Source organism: Scaptodrosophila lebanonensis, unplaced genomic scaffold (genome assembly GCF_003285725.1).
Source record: "Scaptodrosophila lebanonensis strain 11010-0011.00,11010-0021.00 unplaced genomic scaffold, SlebRS2 tig00000001-arrow-pilon, whole genome shotgun sequence".
NCBI classification, from domain to species: Eukaryota; Metazoa; Arthropoda; class Insecta; order Diptera; family Drosophilidae; genus Scaptodrosophila; species Scaptodrosophila lebanonensis.
Genome location: NW_022060529.1, coordinates 28477668 through 28498126, shown reverse-complemented (window position 1 = coordinate 28498126; position 20459 = coordinate 28477668). Strand labels below are relative to the sequence as shown.

The window sequence follows — 20459 nt, the reverse complement described above, 5'->3', positions numbered from 1 at the left end:
TTCAAGCTATGTGTGATTTCGATTTGGTCGCTTACAAAAGATACTGAAACCGCTTCACACACACGTACTCGTAGAACTCCAAGATCTACTTGCGTTAGTTGCTCATTATGTACCTCCTGGGTTGGGGCTTGGTTCTCAGCCAGTGTGGATCCTACATTCTGTGACCTATGGAAGCCAGAACGCGCATCGCGCAGTTCTAGGAACCGAATTGACAACCTGTTTCCCACATGCCACCACAATGTTGTCTACGAAAATCATTTGTCAATTTTAATAAGTTCAGCATCAAGATAATTCAATGAGCAACAGAGCAACAGAGCACCGGAGCAGTGCCTCGATAGTGCTCATGTACGGTGCAAGCCTTTCCTTTTCCTTGGAACATTGTGACACCAATTACCGCTAATAAATCATGTTCACGTGAGCCGCTCTGTGCGCGCGTGTGTGTGCGTGCTAAGTGTTTGTGTGCGTAACATATGAGATACGGGTAATGGCAAGAGAAGCGGCAACAGCGGTCGTGGCTGACGGAAGGGGGCCAATGTAACCGTAGAAGATGCAACATAAATCAACGCCGCCAGTCAGCAGTCGGCCTGCAACAAATACAATACCAACAACAAAAATCACCGTGAAAGACAGTCCATGTAGTGGCGAAATTACTAGCAATATAGTTTTCACTGGTAAGGCTGCACCTACCGACATGGTCCATTTCGCGGTTTGTATGACTTTCTGTCGGGGGTAAGCCTTTTTCCTGATTCCGTGTCCAATGATATGGAGAATGTCAATATCGTTTGCATAATACGTGTATATAGAAAGTAGACACTACTTCTGGAACTTATACCTTTATTGACACAAAGTTGATTACAGGAATTTTTGTGAATATCAGTGTTTATCTTTCGCCACTACGTTTCTGACCTCGTCACGAGGTTTTTGATATTGATGCTAAGAGGAGTAAGTCAAGAAAACAAACTCGGTTCATTGCACTTGCAGTGGGGTTGAAAGAAAAATCGAACTAATGCGCGAGCTATGCCGAGCGATGGAGGGATAAAGTAAAAAACCACAAGAGAAAATTAAGGTTTACAAGCCGTGTGGCATGAAACAACAAAATTTTTACGTACATACGAGTTTGTATGAAAAGAAGAGCAAGGAATTCTATGAAGAACTGACAGCCCCCAATGCAGGCCAGAGGCAATGACAACTTAAAAAAGGTTCTTGCTCGCTCTGCAGCGGGTTCGGGTTCGGGTATGAGTATGGGTATGGGTATGGCTTGGGTACTTTGAACTGTAAGGTCGCCCGGATGGTAGGACAGACACGCATAGCCATGGTCATGCAACTGGCAGTGGCATGCATACAAATTTCCTTGCTTCCAATTGTGCAGCTCACCATCCATATAATGGCTTGGCCTTTTATCAACCCAACGAATACGGCAATAAAAAACTTGGACGATGGATGACTACAGTTTGTCGAAGGTTGAGACTTGCCGTTTGTCTTTGCACTGGAAAACTCAATTTGAATATTGTCAGACACTGCCGGGACTCATTGTCAGACAAGAAAGAAAAAGCCCAAGCCAAAGCCCAAGCCCGGGATGAAGATGAAGATGCAGCCCAACACATACTCGCACTGATGAAGATGCGCTCATGTTCCACATGATGAAATGCAGTCAAGTTAAAAAGTGTCACTTGAGTTATGAGTTCATTGTTTGTACTCGCATTTGTAGTAGTTACTGTAACCCAGAACCCCAGTGGGTGGGACTGCTCTTTGAATGAATATTGTAAAAGTTGTCGTTGATTTGTGCCTGGCCTGGCTTTTCTTGTTGGCAGCAAAGGGTTGTTGTGCGTCAGTCTGGCGACTATTGACGATGCTCTGCTCCTATAGTCCCATGCCCCAGCCAGAGATACTTTTGAAACTAGTTGTTTTTCCAAAGTATAGTTGTTGTTGTTGTCGAACGCTTGAATGCCTATACAAGATGATGACAGGCGAAGTATAAAGAGCTCTCATTAGAAACAAGTATGAACTTTATTTTTTGGGTAAAACAGCATTTTAATTTATTTAATTAGCTCGGTCAAAAATATATTTATAAAATGTGTCGCGCATGTCCGTCAGTCCGGCCGTCCGTCTGGATGGGCGCAAGGATCTCAGAAGGTACAAGAACTAGAGTTACCAAATTTGGTATACAGGTTCCCTTATGCCCTAGGCAGGTCAAGTTTGATTTTTTATTCCTCCTCCTTATTAACCTCGATGTAAATATATATAAACAGGTACCCATTTTAAAGCAAAACAGGCCTGAGGACTAAATAAATGCCACAAATCAGACATAATTGGTCTATCTTTCAAAAACCAAATATTGTGCTCTCGAAACTTATCAACGGAAAAAATTGGAATATGTAATTAATCTGCGTGCAAAATTTGATATCTCTAGCTTTTGGATCTCTGACATCTCATACTTTTCACGTACAGGAAATAGGTGCTAACAGAGCATAGACAGAGATTACATTTATGGTCATAGCTCTCTTTAAAATGTACCTAGAGCTACAGGATTTATTAAAATGGGACACTCATACATACGAACGACATGCCGATTAAGAATATATGTGTACAAGTATGTATGTGTACTCTTGGTGGGGACTGTCACGCCTTCTTCTTTGTGTTACATACATTTGCATTAGGCTTTTACCCTCAACCTCAACGACACTGAGAAACAGCGCAGCTAACATCTATGCAATAGAGAGAAATAAATACTAACGCAATTATAATTAGAATGCACAAAAGTGTATATTTAGGCGCACTTAATTAGGGAAAGCGACGCCGAGCCGACGCAGGGCAGAGCAATAATGAAGGTATTGAGCTGGCAATTTAAATGTAGACAGAAACACAGAGCGACTCTGCCCCTCAGCTGCAGTTCCCACATAATAAGGACTTAGCAATAAAATGTAGATATGTAAATTTGATTGCACACCGGACTGCAACTAGCGAGCGCGGGTCAACGTGTCTGTGCATCTTGAATGCCGCAAACCGTTATTCTTTGACAGTGCCACAGGAACGTGGACCCGCACAAAATGTACATAATGTACCGGGTCAGTCATCGCCCATTGGATTTGACGTACCCCGACCAGAAACTAAAGTGTCAACTTTTGGGTTGTAAGCGCGCGACTGCCAACTCGCAACCCCCTTCTGATTCCCATGCATTTGCTTTTAATTTTGGGAACACGCTCAGGAAACAACAAAAGACCAACTGCGCGAGTGTCGTTCTGCGGCTGTTGAGGGAAACGGCATTTCCGTTGTTCAGACAAGCATTCGAGAACTATTTTTCAAAATTGAAATTCATTTTATATGAGGCCTGTCTGTACAGCCATCAGTTTCTCATATCGCTTTGAATCTTCGGCAATGGATTGGAAAATAAGATCGGTTAACGCTGATAATGCAGGGCCAGCAAGTGTTGAAAATTAGTCAGACACTCGTATAGTACGTGTACGTCTTTTTGGGGTTGACAGGCGTGAGTAGGCTGAGGTGGCGTTTAAAACTCCATAGTCTAAACAGACACTGCTAGCCGGAAACTTATTTTAGCAACTTGCTGACAAGTCACAAGCCAACACGATGCCCATTAAAGTCTATAATCCTATAACCCTTTACTATTGAACCGCTAACCAATAAATTTGAACACGAATTGAACCTTCCATTCAAACAATTTTGGTTGTAAAACTAGTTTCATTATCACTAATTGTTCACTGAAACGCTGAAAAAGTGAAAAAATTCCAACTAGGAAGCAGGAGCTGTTGCAACTGCTCGAGAATCGGCTACAGACAAAGGTGCGTCTAGCTTTAGCCTCAAGAGATTAAATTTCAAAGGACAATCTCATTTCTCATGCCACACCAAATGACTTACAAATGTATGTACAAGCTTTTTATTATATCAGTCGGACTCTGCTACCTTCTTAGCAGACTGGCTAACTGCCTGGGCGGTTAATGGGTATGGGAGCATTTCAATCAAAATGTCGCGAGGGTCGCACGCAAATTTATTAAATCGATATGCCTTCAAAATGGAAAATACTTGTTTGTTCGTTGGCATGTCTGACAACTTTCCAACAAAAATAAAAAAGATAAGAAGGGGAAGATATCGGCAGTATACGGAGATATTAGCATTGATTCGATATCATTTTCGAGCACAAGGTTGTGTTTAGAAAATGTGTTTAGAAAATAGTGTTGCCAATAATAAATTAGACAATGACCGAGCAATCTGAGTCCAACTCAAAGGGAATACTCGTACGATGGGAGGTATTGCGTAGTTTCCCCTTATAAATTTATTGTTATTACAAGCGATTTTCTAAAATAATTAATAGCAAGTATGTGACTGTGCCTGTCACTAGCAGAAATTACACAAATTACAACGCCAGCATTACAGTTCCCCTCTCCCACCCGCTTCTGGTGCGAGAACAAAGGGCAGGCGAACGACGTGGCGTCCAGCAATTGTGCATTTTGTCAATGGGAATTAAATTGACAGCCGTTGTCGATGTCGATGGGATGTGGATGTGGATGTCGACGTCGACGTCGATTTCGACGTCAAAGACTCAGTACGTCAACTACCATACAAAAACGCACACACCCATAGAGTGGGACAGCTAGGCAACGAAGGATGTCGAAAGTTTTTGAGACTAGGGTTCATCGTGGGTAGGTCGGGCGGTTGGTGGAGGATTCGATCGCTCAGTTGGCTGGTCATTCCCATCATTAGCGTCTGTACGTGTCAAATTGATGCTGTTATTGTTGTGCGTATGCTGTGTATAGATCTGTGTATCTGTGTATCTGTGTATATATGTATGTGTATGTGTGGGTATTGGCCGTGAGTACTATTTGACATTTAGCTTAGCCGCGGGTGACAAATTTAATGGACGGCCCGAGAATCTTTTGTCTGCCGTCTACACGCTCTGTGGGTTGTAGCCTGTGGTCCGCGGTGGTGGTCTGTCTAGGGTGCTGTTGATTTTTGCACACGTCTTTATAAAGCCAGATGTATTTGAATATGTAATTGCTGGGGACATTTGAGGCATTGCTATTAATATTCACTAAATAACTTGCAACAGATTTGAATTTTGAAATATTGATCAGCAGCTGAAAATATTTGTACACACAAGAGATATTCACAAATGCTTCCCTCAGCTACCTCTTTTACCCTAAAGACACCATCCGAACATGGACACACGCAAATAGGTATGTACGTGGCTGTATGTATGCATTAAGCCATTTAAGGTCGTATCTCTAATTTGTGTCAACAAGTCCCGGGTTCAAACCAAATTTGAAGCTGTCATTGTAATTGGATGTTTATAGAAAGTTCTTCCTAAGCATCAAAAAACTTAACAAATGCCAATATTCGTTTTTTATAGCCTGTACCCAAAGGTTAAGAGGCTATACTAGTTTTGTGCGAATGTATGTAAAAGGCAGAAGGAGGCGTGGCAGACCCCACAAAGTATATATATTCTTGATCAGGATGAGAAGACGAGTCGATATAGCCATGTCCGTCTGTCCGTCCGTCTGTATGAACGCAAAGATCTCAGGAAGTACACGAGCAAGAATAACCAAACTCGGTATCCAGATTCTCCTATGTCCGAGAAAGGACGAGTTTGTGTTTTTTTTCTGATGCACCCCCCACTCCCCCCCAATTCGTGTTTTGCCCATAATTCCCATAACTCCCGTATTTCTTGGAATTTTGTACTCAAATTTGGCAAATACACCCATATATGTACCAAGTTTCATCATGATAGGTTAATTATGAAGAAAGTTATAGCCATGAATATATAATCTCTACCCATGCTCTGCCGGCAGGGGTGCTGGTTTGAGTTATTGTTTTACTGCATACAAGCACGCATAGACACGATCCTGATGTAAATCTATGCTGTTGACATAAACACGTATGTCTGTATGCATGTGTTAAATATTTTATATTTAATTGAATTAATTAATTACATTTTTTAATTTTTTTTTTTTTTTTTTGTGGGGTATTTAAGAGTTGAGCGCGCTCGACTTTAACATTCCTTTCTTGTTTTTTTTTTTTTGAATATAAAAGTTGTAGTCATAGTTCTGTGTTCTGTGCACTTTATGTGATCATAAAATATATTTTTGAAAATACAAGTATTCCGGGATACAGACTTACATAGTTCTTGCGACGCAACATTTTTAAGGGAAATTCTGTGAGTTGCTCTCTTACTTCCTCACTAGGTCTGCTTAAACGAACACAGATAATCTGGCGAGACCAACGACTATATCATATAGCTGTTATAAAACGATATGGAAGGATCAGATTTAATTGAAATTCTTTTCCTTTTAATGATATTGGAGCCCAATTGCAAATCACAATGCTGCTCTGTACATATAAATGTTGTATAAAAGCTTTCTTTCCCACAATCTTTGCTCGCTTCAAAGGTCTATCTCTATCTCTATTTGGTTCATGTGCTATTTGGTCATTCTTACATATACTATACTCGATCATATGCATACACTCGTAATTACGAGTCGCGCTGATAGGAAGAACACAAATATATGCGTACAACGTACGTACACATGCAACATGAGCTGCTGTTATCAGAATAACCCGTGTTCCTCTTTGGGTGTCCCGGAGGTTATCAAGTAAGCGCTGCATCTTGCATTCTCGAGCTACTCATACTTGTGCTGAGTCTTAGTTTCTGAAGCGGGTTCAGGGCTCCCAATTTATGTTTGTGTGATCAATATATTTGTTTGTACATATATTTTAAAACGCATTTACTTGGGCGAGCCTTGAGAAATGATTGCTATGGAGGGCGAGCATGCAAACTTGCAGTACTCTTAAAACATGCCACCAAAGTTGAGTAACTAAGTGAGCAATGGGTATACTACATGGCCCATTGTCGAAGCAGAAGCGATACATCACACACCGAATGGGTTGCATTTTTCGGTTGGGGCAGCACAAATGGCGCTAAAGGGTAAGCGCGAAAGCCCGATGGGCTATGATATCAAAAGAGTTGCAGGCGAAAGAATATATCATCGGAGCCATTCAGGGCAAAACAAATTGTGGATGTAGTGAGTGCTGGCTCCTTTTTTATTCTCGTGTCATTTGCCACAGAGCTCATATAAAAAATTTGGACCCTATGCGTTGGTCAACGTATATCAGAACTAAAAGGATTTTCATTTTTTGCCAAACGGCCAAGATTGAACTAAAAACAAATTTGAGTCCGAAAGCTGAAATTGACAGTAGGGCTTCGGTAGCAACAAAAACAATACTAAAATCAAGAACAAGTTTTAGCTTCCTCTATTGGTTGCTTAAGTGCGTGCAGCCTGTATTTGTTGCAAGATTAATCGAGTAGCGTTCTTTGGTTATTTTCTGCAGCTACAAGTGTGAGGATTGCCAGTGCACCGATGCTGGGCTGCTGTTCTCGTTATTTAATGCTGTCGATAAAAATTGCACACCTGAGCAGGCAGCATAATCGTATGCAATTATGCCGCACACAATCACACTGTCAGCCAACCGAGGAGCCTGCAACGAAGCTGTGCAACAGCTCGCTCAGCGAGCAACTCGTCTGAAAATGCTGCGATAGGCAGAGAGGAAGAAAGAAAACAGTTGAGTGGGCTTAAAAGCAGCTTCAAGTCCCCCAAAGGCTTTGTTGTTGCATGCAACAGAGTTGCAATTTCGCCGCTTCCGTTTTGTTTGTTGCACAATCTTGTCTAACTTTGTTTAGCCACGTTTTCATTCTTGGCTCCTGTTGCTGTTGCTGCTGCGGCTGCCGCTGCGGCTGCTGCCTCAACAACTTGGTTGATTTTTGCCTCATCCGTGCCTGATTTTTGAAGCCTATTCAGCTGGCTGTAGTGCAAAGTCGGCCTGATGTTGTTTTATTACTCTTTTGCCTTATTCTGCCGCCTCTACTCCTTTGCTCCTTTTGCAATTTTATGCACACATTGTGCCCAGGCGAGCAGGAGCAACAACAGTACACAAGAATCGGGTACCGTCTGCAATTTTCCTCTATTGAGCCATCACAACGAGTCTTGGCCATTTCGCTTTTCAAAGCCGGAATTGCACTTTGCCTTTTTAGCTTTCCCAATTATAATTGAACCGCCAAGACCATGGATTTGCTCCACATCATGTCTATCTATACACTTAACGGTCATAATATTTTAAAACAAGTAGGTCGCTAAATTAAATAACAGACCTGTTACTATTTATCGTCAGAGAACACTAACTTGGGCTCAAATCCAACTCAGTTCCATTTTAAGTCCAAATAGTGCGACATAATAATGAAATTTGTTGTAGGGGAGCAATGCCCCTATTACGCTCCACACCCTGCCCACGCCCTTGGGCCATACCATGTACAAGTACTCAATAAATTTGTTTAATTTGTAATTAAATTGGCTTATTTGTACATAAACAATACCGGTTATCAAATTCGGATATTCTAGACGTAATTTTGAAATTAAAATATTTATTAAGTGAGGTAACATTTGTTACTTTGTAAATACTGCGTATTTCCGGGCATCCTTATTGCCTCATTTTTGTAAAATGCAACATTTTTTCGACAACAATGTTATAGTTGGATGTGCATAATTATCGCAACCCAAAAATAATTTTCATTGTATTTTATGAAAAAAATTATTTTAGTGCTTGCTTTTGTAAATAAAATATTAGAGCTTAATTTAAGAATATCTACGAAATTGAAAAGCAAGTCAGCTATTTTGAAGAGAACTTGGCTCTCTAGCTCCATATGCTTGAAATACTTTAGTTTGTTTATATTTGAAAAAGTTCCTTATAAATGCCTGACTAATTATAATGATCTGCACCTTCGGATGTTGCTCACTGGCACGACTGAAGAGGAGTGCGGAACATATTGCACGCAAAAGCAATTTCTACTTTAAATATGTCCTTTATCGGGTTGCAGTGTTTTCAAACTCACGTACTATTTGGCGTGTTATGATCGTATTTACGAATTGTGGCCGGCATTCCATTGTCTGCTTGCCCAACATTGCTGAAGTCCACATAAGACCCTAATTAAACATTAAATTTGTTCACGGTTGGAATGACCGTCTCCCATAGAAAGCCTAGGGTGTAAACATAGGTTTTGGCCGACCACCAAGTTGTAGGGAGAATAACAGCAATTACGAGTTATATACATGGATAGGTATGTGTGTACAATATACATATGCACATTTGAAGAGATATTAAAAAAATCATAAAACCAAACCGAGTGCAGTCTATTTATCGCGATTTAGAAATCATCCGAGGTAGCTCTAGAAACATTAAGCCAATGGTTGTTTGCAACGCAAGCACTAAGAAGCGCCTCGTGCTTTGTTTTCCATAAAAGGCACGTGCAAGTCTCAATTTTAAATTTTCCTAGGAATCTTTAATAAGCAATGGCAAGTAAGTCAGTCTACGGTGAAAACTAAAGTACGTCTTTAGTAAGGCGCAATAAATTACTCTCATTTCCACATAAAAATTTGTTTCGCCAGACATACATACTCGTAGCCAGTTCTTTAATTCCTAGAATCAAACATCGTACGTACAATACTTATGCATGTATGTATAAAGTGCTATGTACTGTACAGCAGACAATAACTGAAGCCGGGACAATTAAAACATATTATTTTTTTTTGATTTTGTGTGGATAGGCCACTCGAAGCTCTGCCTGCAATTTAATAATCAACGCACGCGACATTTATTCAACGGCTCGCGTTCTCTTTCACTCGTAGATTTTGAGGATTCTTAACAAGTTCATTGCACGTGCTGCGCAATCTACGAATAAAAACCTCGTACGCAGTCCACCACATAAATCAAAAATAATTTATATGAGAGCAACGTCTCCGGTGTCCATCATCTAAGATATGTTATTCATTTATACCCTGTACCCAAAGGGTATAAGGGTATACTAGTTTATCGCTTACGTATGTATCAGTCAGAAGCAGATATATTCTTCATCAGCTCGACGAGACGAGTCGCAAAAGCCGTGTAAGTCTGTCTGTATGAACGAAAGGACCACGCACACTGTAAGAGCTGAGCAAACTTGGTACTCGTATTCCTCCATATCACGACTATTCTTCATTTTTTATATTTTATTTACTTATGTATTGAAATAAAATTATTTTAAGAATATTATTAAAGTCTTTATTGTTGGTGGGAGTGGTTTCAGTTAGACTCTCTCGACTCTAGATTTAAATTCTTGTTTTTAAAAAGTTCTATTTCGATCTCTGCACCTACAGGGTGGTCTATATTGTGTCTTTTTTTAAATTATATCGTGTTATCAACCGTCTAGTCGATGTCAATTTACGATTTGACGTTGTTCGAAGAAGGACCGATTTTATGCGATTAATCCATCAATTATTCAGGCCCTTAAATCGATTACCGAGCAGGGCATTCGTGAAGTAGAGCCAGATATGGCTACCAAATTTCAGTTCAAAATTCCAAGAATTACAGGAGTTATAGAAAATCGTGAATGGGGGGGAGTGGGGGGTGCATTAGAAAAAATGAACAAACTCGTCCTTTCTCGGGGACAGGAGAATCTGGATACCAAGTTTGGTTATTCTAGCTCTTATACTTTCTGAGATCCTTGTGTTTATACGGATAGACAGACAGACAGACGGACAGACGCACATGGCTATATCGACTCGGATTGTCATCCTGATCAAGAATATATATACTTTTTGGGGTCTACCACGCCTCCTTCTGTGTGTTACATGAACACTCGCACAAAATAATATACCCTTTTACCCCAGGGTATAAAAATCATTCTTATAGCAGATATATCAAATACATAGTGTACAGATATTTTATAAAACTATAGTCACAATATTAAAAACTCTGCTCACCTCGACATATTCTACATAACAGAGGGGAAACCATACCTAGATGTAGACCTAACGTTTGTTATCCTTACAGAGGAATATTTTTCGTTGAAATAGGAATGTTCTAATGTCTCATGTTTTAATAACAGATAATACAGATAAAAGATGGAGAAACCAAGCTTTGTTATTATTATTTTAGGTTGCCGGCATGGGACAGTTACATTGGTGCAAATATCAAATTTATTTATTATTTTAATGAGTGAATTTTTTCGTTTTATCCGACAGTTTTCTGAGAAATAGAAATACTTTCATTTCAGTTTTCTTTACATAACTGGCTTGCAAACATATAGGCTTGTGTCCATTTCTATAACAGTCTGCAGACTGTCCTGCGTATGATGGAGCTGGCATTCAAAGACAAGCCCAGTAGATCTGGCTGGCTCGCTTCTATTTTTCTGGCTACGCACGCTTACAATCGTAGATAAACACACAGGCATGTAGACATGTAGACAGGCAGGCGCATACTCGTACGTGGAAAATAGTAAAATGGAAACAAGTTTAACAAGTTTCCGACACCTTCACACCCAGCACAGAAAAACAATGGCAATGTGCCTGCCCGCCTTCCAATGGGAGTGAAATCGGGCCAGACCTCCGACTCGGTCCCAGCTTCGGAACTAACTTAGTTACTGTCGGAGTCAGAGTCAGAAACGCCCGAGTGCGCTTCCGCTCTCTTTGTCACCTCAAGAGCCTCCTCTGCCCACTCTGGCCATATTTATGTGATGACTTTGTAGATTTGCGACTGCGAAGGACAAGAGATGACTTTGCCGAGCGGCGTGCCACATGTGGGTGGTGTTTTTTATTAATGAAAAAGTTCTTATGAATAATAAATGCATTAGTAAAACTCAGAAGAACTTTGAAATGTGCAAACAAAAGTTTTGTAGGTGAACGATACGTGTGGGCAAGAAATGTGGCCAAATGTAGCCGTAGGTTTATTTCACAGGCGGGCATTTATAAATAATACATTTTTCCTTAATATGGCATGGTAAGGTTGTGGGTCTCTGGTTAGCTTCGCTAAAAAAGTACGTGTACTTGTATATACAAAACTCAATTTCTTTTCGATCGTATTTGATGGGTATGTTGATGCACTTTCAGTTTGCCCCTAAAAATAGCGCGGGATGCACTTGAAAGGCTATTGAATCCGTCTGTTTTGTGTACATTTCAGTCGCGGCCGCTCGAGTCACGCCCCGATCCATGTTAAACAATGTTTAACAATTAAGCATATTTTTGGCATTGTCGAAACTCCAGGTCAGGCTAAAACGCTCGTAGCTGCAGCTGCAATGCATCTGACGGATGCACGCGCAATGTTCAGGCTGGTGAAGTGAGTGTAAACAACAAACGTTAAAAACCACGAGCGTAAAAAAGCAATTAAGCGTGATGCAAAGAACGCTCAATGAGCGAGAGAGTTGAGCGCAAAAAGTGGGCTTGGAGCTCAGAATCGGGAAAAACTGACATTTAACACAAATGTATAGTTTATAATAAAAATATAGAATATATAGAACAATCTTTCTTGGCATTAGTGACAAACCGTTTTGAAGGCATCTATTAATTTGGTCATAATTTAAGATGTGTATTTCATAAATTACTCGTACATTTTCGAGTGTAAATATAAATACAAATTTCTCTCTGCCTCTCTGGAACATTAGCGCCAATTCATACCGTAGCGGCGAAAAGTGTCAACTATGAATGAGAGTGAGCGCTTCATCGTTTTCATACCATGCCTTGGCGCATGCCCTGTTCTCAACGATGCTCTCTCTCAATCACTCATTCGTTATTGTATCGCACATATACTTTTCGTCAGCCAGCCGCTTGGCTGTTTGACTTTCGTGCAAACAGTTTGAGTGCGAGCGCCGTACGCTTCGGACGTGTGGGGCACGCGCAATATTTTAAAATCGAGAAACGCATTTTTCCAAAAAACAGTATAAAAAAGTATTCAAGAGTGAAAACACAAAAGAAAAATCCAATTACCCTCTACAGTCTATAGCAATAAAAATCGCGCTTCGGTTAAACACCAATAATATTCAAAAGAAATAAAAAATTCACACAAGCAAAATACGAATGGGCTGTCCACGGCGACACGCTCCAAAGTGTAACCAGTGCAAAAGTTGTTGACGCAAGTGTTCAAAACGTTCTTGCCGTGAAATGTGCCTAACAAAATTGAGAAAAATCAAGGTATAAAATGTCAATTCCATGTACATAAAAGTGTGCCCTCAATCCAAACAATCCACAACACAAGCGAAGTGAGATCCATGCGCATCCCAAATAAACAACCGACTATGCTAAAGCTGAAAACCCCGTCGCTCCCTCAGCGGCGGACAGTTTCGGTAAATAGCAGCACAATTATGTTGCTACTGCCCATGGTGCTGGAGCTGGCGCTGGCGCTGGTCACGCCATCTGTCCACGCCGCAGTGGTGGCAAAGGATAGCGCAGCCAGCGCCATGCTCGGAAGCGGCGCTGGCGCCGCCACGGTTTCACTAAAACGCGACTATTCTGCGCTGCTATCGGGCACAGCAACTGTCTCCTCCTCATCATCATCGTTATCTGCGTCGTCGTCGCCCGCGCCTACGCACAGCAATCAATGTTCCTGGGTGTATAACGGCACCTCCTCGGTGCATTGTGCACTGCGACTGATGGAGCGAACGACAGCGCTAGATCTTCAGGGCGCAGATGGCAGTAGCCAACTGACTATTAAATGCAGCGATCTCTATCTCTTCGAGTCCTCGCTTCCGCAGGCCGTGTTTGCTCGCCTGCAAACGTTGGATACACTGCACATAGAGTCCTGTAAACTGCTCCAGCTGCCCAATAATGCCTTCGAAGGTCTGAGTACCTTAAAAACGTTGGTCTTAAGCACGCGCAATGCCGAGTGGGGACCCGCAAAGGCGCTTGAACTATACCCCGACTCTCTAAATGGTCTCAAGCAATTGACGGAGCTAAATCTTAGTGAAAACAATTTAAGAGCGCTTCCTGCAGGGTTTCTCTGTCCCGTTGGAAACTTGCAGACCTTGAATCTCACGCACAATCGCATACGCACTGCCGAGCAGTTGGGATTTGCCAATATGAACTGCAATGGTGGCAGCGAGCTGCAACTATTAGACGCCAGCTACAACGAGCTGCGGTCCATCACCGAAAGCTGGGGCATTTCTCGGCTTAGACGACTGCAGCATTTGAATTTGCAGCACAATAACATCTCAGAGCTTTCGGGTGAAGCGCTTGCAGGCCTAGCCTCGTTGCGCATTGTGAACCTCAGCAATAATCATTTGGAGACGCTGCCAGAGGGCCTGTTTGCTGGATCCAAAGAGCTGCGAGAGATTCACCTGCAGCACAATGAGCTGTACGAGCTACCCCGTGGGCTTTTTCATCGATTGGAGCAACTGTTGGTAGTGGACTTGTCGGGTAACCAGCTGACTAGTAACCATGTGGATAACACAACCTTTGCCGGTCTCATCCGTCTGATAGTACTGAATCTGGCTCACAATGCCTTGACCCGCATTGACTATCGAACTTTTAAAGAGCTCTATTTTCTGCAAATTCTCAATCTGCGCAACAACTCTATCGGGCACATTGAGGATAATGCCTTTCTGCCACTCTATAACCTACACACCTTGAATCTGGCCGAAAATCGCCTGCATACACTGGATGACAAGCTATTCAATGGATTATATGTGTTGTCAAAGCTCACGCTGAACAACAACTTAATTAGCGTGGTGGAGCCGGCGGTGTTCAAGAACTGCTCGGACCTGAAAGAGCTTGATCTTAGCTCCAATCAGCTTAATGAAGTACCGCGCGCCTTACAAGACTTAGCCATGTTGCGCACACTGGACTTGGGTGAGAACCAAATTCGCACATTCGACAACCAGAGCTTTAAAAACCTTCATCAGCTGACTGGATTGCGCTTGATTGACAATCAGATTGGGAACATTACTGTGGGCATGTTTGCAGACTTGCCTCGCTTGAGCGTCCTGAACATGGCCAAAAATCGTATACAAAGCATCGAACGCGGAGCTTTTGACAAAAACTTTGAATTGGAGGCTATACGCTTGGACCGGAACTTCCTGTCGGACATTAATGGTGTTTTTGCCACGCTTGTTTCACTGCTCTGGCTGAACCTCTCTGAGAATCATTTGGTTTGGTTCGATTATGCCTTTATTCCCTCCAACCTTAAGTGGCTGGACATACATGGAAATTATATTGAAGCTCTGGGCAACTACTATAAGCTGCAGGAGGAGATACGTGTCAAGACGCTGGATGCTAGTCATAATCGAATTACGGAAATCGGTCCCATGTCCATACCCAACACTATTGAGCTGCTCTTCATAAACAACAACCTGATTGGTAATGTTCATCCCAACGCTTTTGTGGACAAGACGAACTTGGCGCGAGTCGACCTTTATGCCAATCAGCTGTCTAAGTTGCAGCTGCAGCAGCTCCGTGTGGCTCCCGTTGCCGCCGAAAAGCAGCTTCCGGAGTTCTATCTGGGTGGCAATCCATTTGAGTGCGACTGTACAATGGACTGGTTGCAACGCATTAATAATCTTACGACGCGCCAGCATCCAAGAGTAATGGACATACCAAACATAGAATGCGTGATGCCTCATGCCCGTGGGGCTGCAGTACGCGCTTTAAGCACTCTGCGCCCTCAAGACTTTCTCTGCCGCTACGAGTCGCATTGCTTTGCACTTTGTCATTGCTGTGACTTCGATGCCTGTGATTGCGAGATGACTTGCCCTCAAAACTGTACCTGCTACCACGACCAGATCTGGTCCACCAACGTGGTTGACTGTGGCGGTCAGCAGACGATGGAGCTGCCTCGCCGAGTACCTATGGATTCGAGTATCGTCTATTTGGATGGCAACAACTTTCCTGTGCTAAAAAATCATGCTTTCATCGGACGCAAGAACCTAAAAGCTCTCTACGTGAACGGCAGCCAAGTGGCTTCTATCCAGAATCGTACATTCGCTAGCCTTACATCACTGCAACTCCTTCATCTTGCTGACAATCACCTGCAATCTTTGCATGGCTATGAATTTGAACAGCTTGGGTCTCTGCGTGAGCTTTACCTGCAAAATAACCTCATGACTACTATCGAGAATGCCACATTGGCACCTCTACATTCTCTGGAGCTTCTGCGCATTGATGGCAACCGGTTAGTAACGCTACCGATCGGGCAGCTGCATGCCACCCATTTCGGTCGTCACTTGCGATCCATTTCCCTGGGCCGCAATCAGTGGAGCTGTCGCTGCCAGTTTCTGCAGGCGCTGACATCGTATGTGGCCGACAATGCTCTCATTGTGCAAGACGCCCAGGATATATACTGCATGGATACACCTAATATGGCTTTTGGAGCGGATAGTGCAGCGGATGGTGTCTCATCTTCACCTCAAAAGCGCGAGCTGGACTTTAATTCTACGGGCGCTGCCTGCACTGACTATTATGCCGGTGGGTCCATGCTACAACATGGTATTCCCGAGACCTATATCCCACTGCTAGCTGCTGCGTTAGCGCTTGTGTTTTTACTAGTTGTGGTCATCATAGTCTTCATCTTCAGGGAGTCCCTGCGTATCTGGCTCTTTGCTCACTACGGCGTTCGAGTATTTGGTCCGCGCTGTGAAGAGTCCGAGAAGCTCTACGATGCCGTGCTGTTGCATTCGGCCAAGGACGCGGAATTCGTGTGCCAGCACTTAGCTGCGGAGCTGGAAGCCGGACGACCCCCCTTGCGGGTTTGCTTACAACATCGCGATCTATCTCACGATGCTACTCATTATCAGCTCCTGGAAGCAACGCGGGTCTCACGTAAGATAATACTTGTGCTCACGCGAAACTTCCTGCAGACTGAGTGGGCTCGCTGTGAACTGCGACGAGCCGTTCACGATGCTCTACGTGGCAGACCCCAAAAACTGGTCATTGTTGAGGAGGCGGAGGTCGCATTCGAGGCGGAGAGTGACATCGAACTACTGCCATATCTGAAGACATCGGCAGTACATCGTATTCGGCGCACCGATCGCCATTTTTGGGAAAAACTGCGCTATGCCATACCTGTCGACTATCCTACATACCGAGGCAACAACTACACACTAGACCATAACCACGAACGTATTAAGCAGCCAGCTAGCCCAGGGCTACTTTACCGCCAAGCACCACCGCCTGCCTACTGTACCGCCGAGGAAGGTGCAGAAGCGGTATCGGTAGCGGCAGCCGCTGTGGTTTCCCCGGCAGTAGTCGAGGGTGAGCAAAACTACTCCTCGGCCACAACAGCCACACCAAGCCCGAGGCCACAGCGTCGCGGTGAGCAACATCATGGTCACCTCTCTAGTGGCACTTTGCATCCCCAGCGAAGTGGAGCCGGAAGTGGAGCTGGTGAGGTGGTGCAGTATTACCAGCAGCATCATGGCGGCTCTATGCGTCCTCCTTCGGAGCACATTTATTCCAGCATTGACTCCGACTACTCGACTCTGGACAATGAGCAGCACATGCTCATGATGCCAGTCGCCGGATTGCCTCACCAGCACCACCAACAGCAGACTCAGCAACGCCCCCAGACGTGGCGACCTCAGCCGAAGCAGCAACAGTCTCCTTCTCAGCTCTCGCATGCGGCTACATTGCAGCATCAGTCTCAGCAGCAGCAACAACAGCAACAACAGCCTCTCGCTGCAGCAGCTCAACAGCAAGGACCGCATGTCCAGGCCTATCTAGTGTAAGTGTAACAGGGGGGTTCATGGGGTAATGTGTCGAGTGCCGAGTGCCGGACGTTGAGTGACGCGTTGACAGTGATTTCTTTAGGGACTGGTTCCTGTTTCATACTGAAACAAAAGTGCATAATTTTAATTACTACAGCATATGTATGAGGTTAAATTAAAAGTGGAGGATAAACGAGAAACGCAGTCAAGTCCGAAATATGAAACACAGCAACAGGAATGAAAAAATATGCGCCATTTCCGTTTAGTGACACTTTTTGCGTGTTTGTGACTGTCCGTTTCCAGCGTATTTATTTGCTCATGAAGAGCATGCTATCTGGAAATTTTTGAATATGTCCGAGTACTTCCAGAACTGGAACATTTCTAAACTATTTTAATCTCATCAAGGACTCCCAAATTTGCATTTCAGACTTGGCTACAGTTCTGTGTTCTTATCCTAAGGTGTATCCTCTAGCCGTTATTTTGTATGAGCCATTGTAAATAGCTGCATTATTCATACACTCAAATAAGAAATACTTAAATACTAAAAATAGAGCCACATATGCCGCATATGCAATATTTCTGAACACACTTGTAATTTAAACACACGCCGTATACCGTACATACACGAATGATAAAAGTACTATATAATGTTATGTAAAAAGAATTAGCTAGCAAACATGAAATATGTAATTAAACAAGGTATTGTATGCCTATACGAGTACACTCGAATGTCTATGCAAAGGCAGTTAAAGCTCATTTTAAACACTTACGCTTACCAAAATATTGTAATAATATTTATGTATGTACGAACTAGTAGAGGAAGGAAAAAGATTGCATGTTCTTGAGAACTACAAAGCGTATACACAACATAAGTATAGTATGTGACTGTAAAACTGATATGTATTTAAACCTACAAAAACCAAACATAAGCATATACAACACGGAGCTAAATTTTATACACCTACGATATATACTATATGGTATACAATATAGAGTAAATTACTAACAATAAGCAAATGCAAAGTTGGATAAAAAGCTGCCTATAGCAAGACGATAGCAACACTCAAAGCATTTATTTAATCTAACTTTGATCATATAGTACACGTATGTATGCAAATGAATGACAAACATACTCGTATGTTCATCCAGACAGAACAGAATGTAAGCATTTTAAAAATGAAGGAGAAACAATTAGCTCACAAACTCGTCATACACTAAGATATCGAGAAACTCAAAATTCGAACACGTAAAACCCATTTGAGGCACATGTGTACCAGTATAAAAAGCCCAAAACTGTTATTTATTTTTATTTTGTAATATACGACGATAGCTTAAGTTTTATTTTATAAACTTCGCTCTACTGAAATTCAATTTTGTGAATAATAACTATAATTATTTATAAACCAATACTGATACTACATACTAATGTATTGTACTTGTATATGTAATGATAAAGAGATATTTTTCTGTTTCGCAAGCGAACAAATGCAAATGAAATGAACAACTTTTTTAAAACAACGAAACCCATGTGTTATAGTATTGTCGCCGATTGGTAATGTGGTTTGGACCATTTCACAACGATTTACAGCTGTCTTCTTGCCAATTTAATTCATCATGCACATGAGTTGCTATTTTGTAACTCCCTCACGCACTCCGAGGTTTCGCTTTGACAATAAAAGGGGCACGCCGGGTGCCAGCGGGACGGCCTGTCAAAGTCAACTGAACAATCCTAGCTCACATTTACATACATATGCATATGTATACATATATACAAGCCGACAAAGTGATAAATCATTTTTTGTGCTTGTTAGTGAATATATTGCTGTATATATTTAAGCGTCCGACAAGTATTTGCCGGCCTGCTTGCAAGAGCGACTACGCGTATACATATGTACCAGTATATCTGAACTGAAGGGCAGTCGGTGCTTAAACCCATATTGATGCTCTAGTGGATGTGGATGTGTATGTGGCTGTGTGTGTAAGTGCAGAGCAAGGCTGCGACTCTGAGGGTAGTACTTGTAGTCATGAAGCGCTATGACAGCTGAACGCTTTTGCCAAGCTTACGTATACTCGTATGCCTTGCCTCCGCTCGGCTCGACTCGACTCGACTTGGCTCGACATGGCTCGACATGGCCCGACTCGGCTCAGCTCGAGTACCCGCCAAAGTGCGCTGTGATGTGTTATGGCGCCTAGCTTTGCGTATATGTATCTAAGTATAAAGTGCCGCTAGCCATCAAATACATTAGACACGAAGGTAAGTGTTCAAGCTCAAGAGATTCCCAACGTCATGAATATTGTCATGGCAGGAATGCACTCGTGTTTAGCGAGAGAACTGTTATGAAAATTACAAAGGGGATACATCGTTGTGGGCTTGATAAATACAATCGCCTCTATATCGCATCATATCTGAATAAATAGCCTCGGAGAGCTGGGATACAACAAACTGTTTAAAAACCACACCCTTACCTTACTTTCTTTCGAAGAACACAAATGTTACATGTTTAGACAGCCTTAGATCTTATAGTATCAAAAGAATCCAAGGCACGGCTTTCTAAATATAACTAAATATATATAGAATATGCTAGGAAGTTATTATACCCTGTACCCGTAGGGTAAAAAGGGTACATTAGGTTTGTGCAAAGTATATAACCCCGACCCCATAAAGTATATTTATTCTGGATCAGCATGACGAGAGAAATCGATCTAGATATGTCCGCCCGTCCGTTTGTCCGTCTGTCTGGATGAACGCAAGGATCGCAAAGTTGGTATCCAGATTCCTCTAGGTCCGAGAAAGGACGAGTTTATTTCACTTTCTTCGCTTCTGCTAGAGGAGCATGTACCTCAGTGTCGGAAGTTTACCTGGGTACAGGGTATTTCACTGTCAGGCTTGCTCGACTGTAGCGACTCTTGTCTTAGTCTACGTTATAGGCATCTAGGTATAAAGTAAATTCTGTGC

At 42.5% G+C, this 20459-nt stretch overlaps 1 protein-coding gene across 1 annotated transcript; it reads left to right on the top strand.

Moving 5' to 3' along the window:
• The first annotated feature begins 13105 nt into the window (after nt 1-13105).
• Nucleotides 13106-18856, top strand: LOC115634283 (toll-like receptor 7). The gene has a single exon (XM_030531924.1). The coding sequence runs from the start codon at nt 13106-13108 to the stop codon at nt 17522-17524; it is 4419 nt and encodes a 1472-aa protein (XP_030387784.1). The 3' UTR covers nt 17525-18856.
• Nucleotides 18857-20459: the final 1603 nt, after the last annotated feature.

Bases quoted from the DNA above. Each gene is read 5' to 3' on its own strand.
- LOC115634283 (XM_030531924.1), top strand. From the start codon at position 13,106: ATGCTAAAGCTGAAAACCCCGTCGCTCCCTCAGCGGCGGACAGTTTCG.